General features: G+C 37.6%; 1 protein-coding gene across 2 annotated transcripts in view; it reads right to left on the minus strand.

The window, feature by feature from the left end:
* The window catches only part of CEP120 (centrosomal protein 120), a 37,833-nt gene extending 29,498 nt beyond the window's left edge, over positions 1-8,335 (minus strand). Inside the window, exons 1-6 of one of the 2 annotated variants that reach the window (XM_058044412.1) lie at positions 8,204-8,335; positions 6,950-7,106; positions 5,927-6,041; positions 4,889-5,030; positions 2,554-2,702; positions 1,334-1,531 (exon numbers count right to left, since the gene is read on the minus strand). In XM_058044412.1, the coding sequence (XP_057900395.1) occupies positions 1,334-1,531; positions 2,554-2,702; positions 4,889-5,030; positions 5,927-6,041; positions 6,950-7,106; positions 8,204-8,255 (813 nt within the window). In that variant the 5' untranslated portion in view covers positions 8,256-8,335. The other variant, XM_058044413.1, reaches the window with a different exon arrangement.
* Between the last annotated feature and the right edge of the window lie 4,991 nt (positions 8,336-13,326).

Here is a 13,326-nt window from a genome sequence, read left to right on the forward strand (position 1 = left end):
TAAACATATCTAGGTGCACATATATACGAACATACATACAAATACGGTCATACAATACATACATACACACATTCTAGTCTGGCAACTAGCACCTTTTACAACCAAAGTCTCCATTATTGGAAATATATGTTAAAATTAAGAATCAGAACACGGTGCTCTGATCCTGTATCCTAAGACTTAAGATGCTGAGTGAGAACTCAAAGGAAGAAAACTCCAAATCAATATGTGGATCTGACCACAAAAGAACTTTTGTTCAAAAAATTGTTCTTTACATATGATGCAAACATGCATAATTCCTGATTTATGTATCATATATGTTTAAAGACTGTTTTAGACTAAGAATAAATTCCAAACACACCAGTGGACATTGCTCCAAAAATACTTACACTTGTGGCAAAAAAAAAAAATTGAAACAATACAAGGTTTGAACTAAAGCATTCTTAACCACTCTGCATAAAAACCCTAGAATGGTCTGTATAAACTTAAAGAAAATAACTTTAAAGAGTCCAGATCCACAAATACTTTGTAAAACTAATTCTGTCTTATTTACCAGCTACATTATCAGAAACCCTATACCACCCTCACTCAACAAAGCAGACTCTTGTTTTGTAATCTTGTAATTAGTTTGAGACATGCACAGATTGCCATAAATACTCTAAGTACTACCTGATGTCTAGAATCATAGATTTGCTTAGTTCAGAAAAGACCCTTAAGTCTACTGAGTCCAGCTGTTAACCTAACTCTGCCAACTCACCACTGTCCTCCACTTAAAGGCAAGGCTAAAAAAGATAAGCAATATCCATAACAGCCCAAAAATGTCTGTAGTATATTTAGAAACAGCATTTGTCTACAGAGCAGGTAAAAAAGACAGACCTTCCTTATAATTCACACAAGATGTGCTGAGGACAGTGACTTTAGAACTGAGGCAAGAGTGACCTGAGCAGCTGGTACTGGATTACCATAGGTAGCACAAAGCAGGACTCCAGGTTGCAGATGGTCTGATTGCAGCGCAGACCCCAAAGCTCAGAGCTCTTCAGAGAGCCACATTAGCTCTTTGGGAAGATCATATTTCAGCAACAGCTTTTATCATGGCATGCAAACCACCTTGCAGTAACAGCAACTAATTAAAAAGACAGCACTCCATCTAGCTAGGAAACTTAGTGCTATGGTTTCCCTCACATCAGCAAGCTGATCACCTTATATTTGAGCTAAAATACTATAATACTGTCTTAGTTTGGAAACAGAAATGATTCACAGATACAACCTGAGACACACTCTACTTCTTTAATTTTAATTATTTATTTTCATTCACACTTGAAATTAAACAGCTTACCTGCAATTTTGACTGTGCACAAAGATAAAGTTGAAGAACATCTACTGTACTACGTATTCGAACTGAAGCTCTTTCTGGCTCAAAGTTTGGATTAATTAAATCAGTGAAAGGTTCATTTGTGACATCATTTCCCAGTAACGAATAGTAGAAAAAAAACTCAGGTTGTCGGTCAGGGAGCTTCATAGTACTAGGAACTAACTGAAAGAGATCAGAAGAGAATTATGTATCTCTTTCCTTGATGCAGTTACAGTAATTCTGAAGCACTAGTTTGGAAATTAGAACTTAAAGACTGACCAGCTGACCTAAATCATAACTTGCACTCCACATAAAACTTATTATATTAATACTCAAAAAATGTTTTACTTAAAGTAAAAAAGAGCAAGACTTGTCAACACCAAAGGCTGTAACTGACACATATTTACTAACATCAAGTACCTCATAAATACTCAGAAATAAGCTATGCCTTCATAAAATGTCCAATTATTAAATAATGCAGATTAGAAACTGTTATATAATTTATGCAATTAAATAAAAGACTGAAACAGACGAACTTAATCCTGTAGGCAAATGTGAGTTCAATGCCTAAAGAGGCACATGCTACAAGCACGATCACTGTAAATTTTGCTTCTCAAGGTCCTACAATTCTGACATGGAAAACTATTTTCCCTGAAAAAAAGAAACATGACAAGACTGAAGAGAGTTTATCACACACCATGAATTCTAGACCAATTAAAACAATGCTGTCAGTACAGCAAAAACACAGCCACTAAGGTCTAAAGCTGAAACAACCATTAGCATGCCACCTCATCCAAGCTAGTAAGTCCTTCCCTCAGGCAATATACAAGCTCTGTCTTACATACTTGAAAAGCATTTCACCTTGTTTGAACTCCAGTGCACAGGCACCACACTGTAGACTGGTATTATCCACACATAAACTTCTTACACAATATTGCAGTAGAAAAGTATAAATTTCATACAAATCCGTCATTTGAAGTAAATACAGCTTTAGTACTTCAAAAGAATTATATTTCATCTGCAGTCTGAGATGTTAAGAACTTCATAAAGTTTTAAAATTAATATAAATTCACTTTGGGACAAGGTTATTTCTGGAAATAAGCTCAAAAAACCATTAAAAACGAATTAGAAATGCGGAATGGGAGGGTGAAAATATTAATGTGGGATAACACTTCTTAAAAACTACACATAGCAAGGAAACAGACCTGCTCCAACTGTGTGGCAAATGCAATGGTTACAGACAAAACAAAGTGATCCTTGCAGTACTCTGCTGGTCCAATTTGATGATAGCCCTCTTCTTCATTCAAGACTGGCACAAGACTTCTAGGGTCCAGTTCACGAAAAAGGGTTAGTACTAGGAGAGAAGAAATAAACATGAGTAACTAGTGGCCTTTGTAATTGCTTTGATATATTTTAAGCATTACACATGGAAATTACATGTGGAGAGAAAAACTACAAAAAAAAGATCTTGATGTCTGCTACCAAAGTTTTGCAAAACACAAAGAAGTCTCTAGGTATACTTCGAAACAGCTACAAAAAATTCTGAAATTAACTTTTGTTCACGACTGTTACGCTGAACACTACGCTAAACAGAATTCTAGTTCCTATTTTTATTTTGTTTTACAATGAGAAAGATTACAGTAACTGGAAGTTTATTTCACTAGGCTAGAGTGTACCACGCTTTTTCTTTACTTTGCTCATTAAAGAAAATGCAGGACAGTAACTGCATATTGCAATCTATTGGAACAAGGATGTTGTGACATTCCACAGATCTTCAGAATGCTTCATTTAAAGATTTTTCATCTCAAGTCTTCAGTGCATAAAACTCTGTATTCTGGTTTGCTAGTTTTTGTTCTATAGTGCCCTCAGGTTACACGAAATAGAAATAATGACATAGCATTTAGTGAACAAAATAGTTCTGTTTCAAATACTAGAAGCTTTAGACAACTTAAGTCAGTAAAGAAAGAAAAAAAGTGTATGAATACTAAAACTCTGTATTCTGGTTTGCTAGTTTTTGTTCTATAGTGCCCTCAGGTTACACGAAATAGAAATAATGACATAGCATTTAGTGAACAAAATAGTTCTGTTTCAAATACTAGAAGCTTTAGACAACTTAAGTCAGTAAAGAAAGAAAAAAGTGTATGAATACTAAACGGAAAAGTATCTGACCAGACTAGAACTGGGTAATACAGCTTTGTTATAGCCAGTACCTGGAACATTTACAACTGTGAAAACCCAGAAGTTCGTTTTTCCCCATCACATAAATATTATATTGACTAATTTTGACACGATGCAAAAAAGGAAAGAGCTGGCAAACTTTTTTGTAGCAATTATTCCACAGAAAACATGAAATGGGAAACCGTGCTGAGTAAAGGCAGAAAGACTTTTTTTTTTTTTGCCAGTGTCACGAGGGATAGGAGAACTTGCAGGTAGAAAGACCACATGGGAAGTGCAGACTAAGGAATCATTTAGAGTAGTTTTTTGCCTCCTTGACAGATGTTACAATATGGAAAGTTCCCTGCATTTTGCTGGGAATCCTGAAAGAATGGAGAAAGCTATCTTACACTGAAACTTAAATCCTGTCTTAACCAATCTTGAAATGCAGCCAAGTCAGTGAATTCTCGGCCAGAAGCTTATAAAACATTTACTGATCACTCTACTTCTACAAAATTACAGCTACAGATCACCAGCAGATAGCTGATGGATTTAGAATTAGAGAAAATGTACCTTCAGGGCAACAACACAAGTATTGTAAGGTATGGAGGAGAAAATCCACTAGTTTTACCAAAAGGGTAATTTTTCAACAGTTAAGTAGATAGGCATTCAGGTCAAGATGGAAATATGTTTTTGTTTCTAAAATCTTTTGTTCTTTCAACATCTACTAACTTGCATTAAAAAGAAAACCAAAACACACAGATGAAAAAGTGACTCGAAGGCATAGCACAGAAAGGCACTAAACATTAACATTTGAGGTCCAATAGATTTTTGACACATTTCACTGATTTCCTTCAAGAAAAGTAAACAAGAGAACCCAGAACTGGATGAGTCTCAACAGTAAGCAGATGTTACTACAAAAAATCTTAACAATAGTACATAATTTAAGTACCTAAAGATTAGAAGAAGAACTGACCAAAAAAAGAAGCAAGTCTACCCAGCAAATGAAACATTTTACAGTTCCAAGCCCAAACTACTGAAACCTTACCTTCTATAAAGGTAAAGCTCTTTCCCTGTTTCTTTCATAACTTTCCAAAGCACATAAATACAAGTTAAATACTCAAGGGAGTTAACTATGAGCCCCTGATTCTCATTTTAAATAACAGCTAGTTTGCAACTTGTCCACCTAAAAGTCACACAATTATCACAGTAAAGAATCCCTGAAAAGCTTACTACCACAAGATACACTAATCAGCTGTAAAGGGTTTGCACTGAAACAGCTGTGATATTAAAATTCTCTTGAGACTTAACAGATTTTCAACAAGTGATACGTCATCTGCCACAGGAAGATTTTTAAGTCAAAGTGAGCGATGTCATGTTACTTACACTTGCCTTCTCTAGGGGGTGCCTCCTTTGCTTTAAAATCATCAACTAGTGCTTTTGAGTCCGTCTCCAATGCAACACCAATTTGTATTTCAGGTTTAAACTTAGGGTACTTGTTACTAAGCAAAGGATACCATTTAGGTGCCTACAGAATGAAAAAACAAAAATAAGACCCCAAAGTGTTTAAATACAACAGAAAAAAATAGTATAATACTTTAACAGGTAACTCAGTCTTAATCTAGCACGTCTACTTTATCATCTACAGAAATACACTTTGATTTTTATTTCTAAAAATTTGGTGTATTTAGTACACTATTGTACCAAAATATTCTATAGAATGGTTACTGGATGACTACCTGAACATACTGTTTTTTTGACTGACTTGTACAGTGAAAAGGTTAGATAGAGAAATATACCACAAATCTTTATTTAGAAAACCTTCAAGTCCTCGACTGCACAGTAAGTCATATGCATTGAAAATGCTCTAGAGGAATGATGCCAGAATAGGACACCAGGCTCCTCGTATGACCCGTATCAAAGTTATGTTTTGGTCAAGCTTGATACAAGGGAGTTGGCTAATTAAATTTATATAAACAATGATATTGTGCTTTCTCTATGCTGTATTAAAGAGCTAGAAACAATCACCTAACACATCATTCTCCATGGAGGTCCACTATAAAAAAACAACTTAAGACTTGATTTCATGATGGAGACTCAATTCAATTGCTCCATATCTATTGCTTAGATAAAGCTTTCCAGTTGATTAAATAATGAAATTGTGTAGATTAATTGGTTGCTAGTGATCCTATTATTCAATTCAGAAGTAAGCAAGACTAGTATCAACTGTATTTTTTAATTTGTGCATGTTCTCACAATCAAGATGTCTCTCCTCTTACAAAAAGCAACAAAATCCCCCACATATGATCAGTTATACTCCTAAGTGAGACTCAAAGTTTAGCCTGTGCTTTAATTCAAATTATATTACCTGTAACAGCATTGTTGTCAAAACAAAATTTTAAATCTTGATATCCCATAAAGTACCTGTTTCTTTTCTGGGGCAGCCCTTAGATCCAGTACAATATAGCCTATATTCTCTTTAGCTGAAGACACAGGATCCAATGCAAAACATTGGAGTTTGATAGGTGTACGCTGCAGTCTGAAAAAGTAACTCAGTTGAAACATTAAATATAAAATGTATACCTGCAATTACTTCTCAAAGATAGTTCATAAGTTTCCAGCAAGCCAATGATACAAACTAGTTTCATTAGGTCAGAAACTGAACTTATATTGAACATACAAAAGTCATCACTAAGTGAGAGAATGAGCAAGTGGTTTAATTCTTGAGGAAGAGTGCATTGGAGCTTCAGTCTCAAGCGCTATTAAAAAGACATAAGCAACAAATAAACACTTCACTCACATAAAAGAAAAAAAGTACAGAGCCTCACACAAAATTTGAATTTCACTTGGAAGGGCATCTTAAAAAAAGGACTTGTGGACAAGATTTTTGGGTAAAGCACCTGACTACTGCAAGGCACGTGTAAGACATGTAGCACATGGCAAATGTAGGCATCTTTCTCTGTCAAATAAAAATTATACAGCTTTTTTAAACTTCTTTATTAATATGGTCATAACATTACAACCTGTAAGTTGTAAGATTTATGAAATGAAATAACAGTTATGAAAACACTCAATTTCTCAGCTTATCTCTTTGAAATTTTCAAAAACTATTTACACAGGCTTTTCAGACTTGAAATTAAGTTAATTTTGTGCCACAGTATACATAAGAAAGCTTGACTGCAATGTTTGAATTACAGAATTATTAGTTTGCTCTAAGAGCCTGCGGGGTGTTTTTTAGTAGTGTGAAAATATACCCTTTAGAATTTTTAAACATCACTTATCTTGCCACACATTACCTTTTTTTGTACATTTTTCCATAACATTATTGTAGATAAATTTTCTATAGAACAATTCAGATGACAGTAAACCAAAAACTGTATTTCACTAACTGTAAAGACAAGAAAGTTAAATTTTATCTGCATATTAGACTTCACTTTTTAACATTACCTGTGCTGATGAAGGGCTTTCCTATCAAGTTCCCAGGCCAATTCTGTAGCAAATTCTGGCTGATCAGTATGCTCCACGGGGTCAGTAGCCAACTGTTCACCATCTAACTTGGCTTCAACTATAAGCATGTGCTTGGGTCGTTTTGGGAAACAGCGCCCTGTAAAAGAGTGGCATTGCATGTGCCATCAGTAAAAGAGATGCAAGAGCTCAGATGGATGCCATAAATCAGTTATGTGAAATAACCTTCCCATGTCACCCTCCCTGCTCTGATCTTGAAAGAAAAAGTTTGCACTATACAGAAATATGAAAGAATGTAACATGAAACAAACTATTTGTGAAGAAACAGGAGACTAAGTAACAAAGCAAAGTAGCAAGCAATTAGAATTATTTGAGAAATCTAGTATTGGCAATAGGTAAGGGAACAGGCATGAGAAAGAGTGAAAGTTTTACTTCAAGTGAAAAGGTTATGAACTGTCTGACATCCAAACAGAAATACATGATCTTGTAAAAGTATTGAATGGTGTTTCTCCTGCCACTTGCTGAAAAAAAAAAATTATTGCCAGATTAGGAGAGTGCCTAAAACCGTATAGGATTGGTCCTGGGCTCAGGATCATCCAGTATTCTGATTTGAGATGACAAAAAGAAGTAAAACATTACTTATATCACAGTGTGGGGAGACCATACTACAAGCATATCAGACGACAGGATCTTATTTGTAAGCTCCTTTGGCAAACTACATGAATGGACAGAGAAATAATAGGATTTACTTGACAAAAGGAAAGCATTCAGCCAAAACAACCCAAACTCCCAAACCAATCTCCAAAAGAGAAAAAGACATCCTAACAAATAACTCACGCACACACACTCTAATTAGACTACAGAAACTATAACCCCTGAAAATGCAAGATGACCAACTGGATATACGTTTGTGTCAACACCTAAGGCTGATTGCTATGAAGGGATAAAAATACCAGAATACTTTTTAAAAAACAAAACCAACAAAACCCAGATCCTCGGGGAACGACTGTAACTTTTCGCATTCACTTAATACATTGCGTAAATACCTCCAAAACCTAACAGAGGGTAGCCATCCCTGGCCTTATAATACGTACGTCCAAAGCTTTTTTAATAACGTCGGTTTACTCAACGCTGCTCAGATTACCCCGCTCACCTCGGAGGCAAACCCAGCCCTCATCTTCCCCTCGGGACAGAGGGGACGCGCAGCAACCGGGAGGCCACGACCCTCCCGCCTACCTTCCAGCACGGAGACGACGATCAGCAGCCGATCGGCGGCTCTGGAGACCATCTCCCCGCGCTGCCAGGGCCGGCAAGCGCGACCACTCCCGAGGCGGAGCGGAGAGAGCCGTGAGCTCTGGAGCCTGCCTTGCCGCCGCCCGCCGCCCTTTTGCCGCCGCCCGCCGCCCTTTTGCCGCCGCGGAGCCTTTAAACACCAACTGCCGCCGCTTCCGCCCGGCAACGCCGGCCCCGCCGCTTCCGCCGCCGGCCCCGCCCCGCCCCGCCGCTCCGGGGCCCCGGCACCGCCCCGGCACCGCCCCGGCCCCGCTCCGAGACGGCCGCTTCAGGGCCCCTGCACCGCCCCGGCTCCGCCCCGACACCGCCACTCCGGTGACCCGGCTCGGCGCCGACACCGCCGCCCGCACCGACGCACGGCCTGAGGGTGAGCTGCAGTGCCGCGGCGCGGAACCGTAGTCGAAAACCTCACAAATAAAAGTGTAAAAAGGTTTTTCACAAGCACTCTGCATTGGCAGTGGAGGAATGCTAGCTGCTTGCTGTTAAAGTGGGGAAGTTTCTTTTTTTTTTTTTTCGCCCGCCACTGTGAGGAGCGTCAGAGCAGGAGAATTTGAATCCAGTCATAGTGACATGCAGCTTTGTCCTCAGGTAATTTTTTAGAGTATTATCTTCCATACGAACTAATAATCAGGTAAGCAACAATATCACAAAAGTGTGTCGCTGCACCTGGCATCCCAAGTTAAACACAAATGTCTTGACCCTGAGGCGAAACACCCCATTTTTAAGTTTATATTATTTTTTTTAGTAGATGGCCTAGCAAACTCTTTGTGTAGACATAAAATCCTTGAGTTTTAATAACACATGTATTCTGTAAAGTTATTGTATTCTGTAAAGTTATTGAGTCATGATTTGCAAATTCCAGGAGAGGGAGAAACTGTTTTCCATCTGCTAGAATTTTATTCTGGTTCTGAAACACTTCTCAAAAAGACACTTTGTTATATCCGAGTTGAATCTGCCCAAGTTCAGTTCTGACTGCTCCTTTCCGTTGCGTCATCTTCAAGTGTCTAACAGTGCACGTGGCACAGCAACTCTCCATCTCTACAGACTGAGTTCTTACGTTTTTATTGCTGTCACCTTCTGCAAGCCAGGCTGTAGGTACTTTTTATGCATACTTTTTACCCAAAACCTGGAGGCAGACCTCTGAAAAGTGAGTGACTTTGGCCAGTGAGGAAACGTGATCCCAGATGATAAAATATACAGTTTACCTGTACAGCTTTTTTATTTGAAAATTAATTTCTCTTGGTGTGATTCATGAAAATAATATTCTTGTGAACACTGTTGAATAAACAATCGCTTCTTGTAATTGTACGTGGATTTGCTTTTTGCCTATTCAGCAAGTTGGACTGGTTCAGCAGAGGGTCAGAAAAATACCAGAGCCAGCACAAAAAGACTGAGAGCATGTGACTAACAATGCTGGTTTATGGGTATTTATGTCTGCACATAGCAAAGCATCTCTCCTTTTGGTAACAGCAAGGCTTTAAATCAGGTCATCTAACTCATGGAACTTTATCCTTTGACATTCTCTCCTGGCTCTAACTTGACTTTTATTTTCATATTACAGGTATTAACTCTGCCAAGAGCCTCCTCACTATAAACGTTTCAGTAAAGACTTTTTTTTTAGTAAAATAAAAGAAGAAGATAGAGAGAAAAAAGACATTAAAAAGACAATGGGACCATCTTGGTATTATCATCTACGTTTACTTTGCAGTACACCAAGTCTTTCTCATTCATCCAAGAACCACCAAAGTTTGTCTTCTTATTATTGCTGACTTGTATCTCACCTTGCGCATTTGCCTGCCGAGGTGTCAGATGCAGGATGTGCCCTATGTGAGAACACTGGCAGAGAGCACACCTGTGGGACGTGTGCCCAGGCAGAGGAACACCTCTGCTTAGGGACAGAACTGTGGGAGGAGGTGAGTACATTCAGCAGCATCAGAGAGTCTGAGTGAGAGACAGACTGCTTGAAAAACCCCCTACCTTCCCAGGGACAAATCTGTCAGGCAGACAGGGTGCATGATACAGGGTATTCCCTATCTGATCTTTAATTTGCAGAACATCATGACTTAAGAGATCGGGGGGAAATGGTGACAATTTCCTGCCTTGCACAGTGGAGCATCCCCTCCATTCCTATCCCGCCCTCCCAGGTGCCCTGGTATATAACAGCTACAAGGCTCTGCAAGTGCAGCTGAACAGCGACAAGAAGGATTGTTCATCTAGGTCAGAGATGTCACTGAGCTTAAGTCAGCTTAAGTCACTCCCTGTGTCAAGACTGCTCCCGTACAGAAAAAGAGAAAAGACATGTCATTGTCATAGGAGACTTTCTTCTGAGAGGAACAAAAAACCCAATATGCACACTGGATCCAGTTCTTAAAGAAAGTCTGCTGCACCTCAAAGCCTGTGTTAAAGACAGTAGGAGGAAGTTTTCTACTCTGGTACAGTCCTCAGATTATTAACTATTAACACTTTTTCAAGCAAGCAGTGATGAAATTGCAATAAGAAGTCTAAGGGCAATCAAAAAGGGAATTCAGCATCTTGAGACTTAACTGCTTAAGGGATCAGGAGCACATGTAAAATTCTCTATTGTTCCAGTTGCAGGGAATGATGAAGGAAGAAAGAGGAATCAGATCAAGAGAATAACAGATCAGTATCTGAATCTAAGACTGATCAGACTGGTCCCTGGCAGAATTTTGTGGGTTTTGATCATCATAGTGCTCCCAGGCTTATTTCTAGTGAGCCTGCTTTTATGCCTTTTCCTCTTCAAATTTAAAACTACTTTAATGAGGCCTGCTAACTCCTGAGTAAAGATCCTTTTCTCACTTTAAGACAGGTGCACCCCATTTGTCTGCAGCAGGCCTGATGATCAAAAATATTCAAGGGTTGTATGCAAGTGGACACAGCAGATTTCAGTTGGCCATATACTAATTTGTGCAGAAGGGGTGGGTTTTGAAGTGTTAGAAACCATGGAAGCACCTGAGAACAGTCACACAAGAATTAGGTTTTCTACCCCTAAAAAGGTGGCAGGATTGATAGCCCAACTAAAATGGATCTGCACCAATGCAAAATATTATGAAGCCCAAAACCTAGAGTGTAAGCAATCATGGAGAAATGGTGGGATAACTTGCGCTTCTGGAATGCTGCAACAGGTGGCTATAAACTAATCAGAATCAGCAGAGAAAGACAACCTCTTTAGGAAGTGGAGGGGTTAGCGAGTGTTTTGACTGTCATCAAGAGCTTAGTGATGAAAGAATAAAACATGCTTTATTGAAATTTGTTTTGCTCTTTTCTAATTGCATTTATTGACTTCAAACTAAGGAAAACTCTGAACTAAGGAAAACTCCAAACAGTAGGGACAACTTATTGACTTTCACACTTCAATAATTGTACCAGACTTGGAAAAGTAATTTAATCTAAATGAAACAATATAAAGGCAATGCTGGTGTTAAAAAAATTTTGCATATTACTTCTATTCAGCCCACTTCTTTCTAATAATTTGTGAGACTATTTTAATCTATCTGAAATTATATAGACTTAAAAACCCCCAAGATACAACTGTAAAAAACACCTAATCCACTGAGAACCATGTCATAAAATGGCCTGTTTCAACTACAGTCAGTTTCTATTACATTATATTAATGTGTTTGTCCATTTTCTTTGATCTTTTAATTATTCTTCAACAAATTAATGTTATTAGGCTTCTCTTTTAGCAACAGAATTAGAACTGTAGCACTTAAAGTATGCATTTGTCAATCTGTACTCAAATTTCTGTGAAGAAGATAGAGACTGTCCAGTATCTTTTGCTATATTACTATCTTCACCTATCCTGCATGTCTAAGGAAACAACATAATTAACTTCAGGTGAATGCATATTTTAGGTTAGCTCATAAAATCAAATCAAGTAGTGAATGCTAGGTACAATACTTAAGTTAGCATTGGTTACAAAATTTTTTTCATCTAGACAATGATTAAACTAATTATTGATTAAATAATTTATGAGTGCAATTATTAAATGCTTTTATCAACACTTTTTATGTTTATCTACTTGTTTACAGCCTATTAAGTTTTAATAGTTCTTAATTAGTAAATTATTTTTCTTGGCATTGTTACTTTTTTCAATCACAGGTTCACTTCCCGTGGACATGACATGTCAATTTTTTCTCCATGTCTTTTCTCCATGTAAAATACCTCATTTTACAAAGTTATTTATTCTGCCTTCTTTACTTTATTCTCTTAAATAAAAAAATTAAAATATGTTTGTATTGAGATTAAAAGTTTTTTACTTGCTGCATTTCTAATTGGTTTAGGATCATTTATTTAGTTATTATTTAAGCTGTCTTGAAACTCCTTTTACACTTGAGGATTGTTCATGCAGAAAGATTAATAAATAGCTGTACCCCTTTGCAGAGGGGATTTAGATTGCATGTAAGTGGAATATGTGTTCTAAAAATATTCTTCTTATGGTAGTTTGGTTACACTTTGGAATACTTTGGACATATCCTTAAGTGTTCCATTGTTTCTTATTGTAAAATAGCCACAGTGTGAGCAAACTTTATATGAAGATTGAATATGAGAGACAAATTTTAAATACTGTCTTTAAGGCAAAATTTAGAACTCAAATCACTGATCCACAGTGTATGACCTGGAGGAGAAAAAAAACATTTACACAAAGGATATTTGAATTGCAGAAGAAGGGAAGCTGAAGGCTCTTTTCAAAGATTAGATTAGAAAAGTAGTAAGTTTTATTCTTCTGAAAATGGGAGAAAAAAGAGTGAAATATATTTCTTCAGAAAAGTCTTAAAATATTTCTTCTCCACTGACAGGTGTATATGTTGTAATTGGACAGTTTATTGTGATACCTAACTCTGTTCACATGAGCTGTACTCATGAATATCAATGAAAATTAGAAAAACTGTTGTACTTGCTTTGTGTGGCAAGGTTTTTGCAGTGGGGGGTTACAGGGTGTTTCAGTGAGGAACTGGCCCCACGTCAATAAAGCCAACGCCAGACATCTCCAAGCTGCACCCACTGCTGGCCAAGGCTGAGCCCATGAGGAATGGTAACAGCACCTC

This window comes from Melospiza georgiana, chromosome Z (genome assembly GCF_028018845.1).
Source record: "Melospiza georgiana isolate bMelGeo1 chromosome Z, bMelGeo1.pri, whole genome shotgun sequence".
Taxonomy (NCBI): Eukaryota; Metazoa; Chordata; class Aves; order Passeriformes; family Passerellidae; genus Melospiza; species Melospiza georgiana.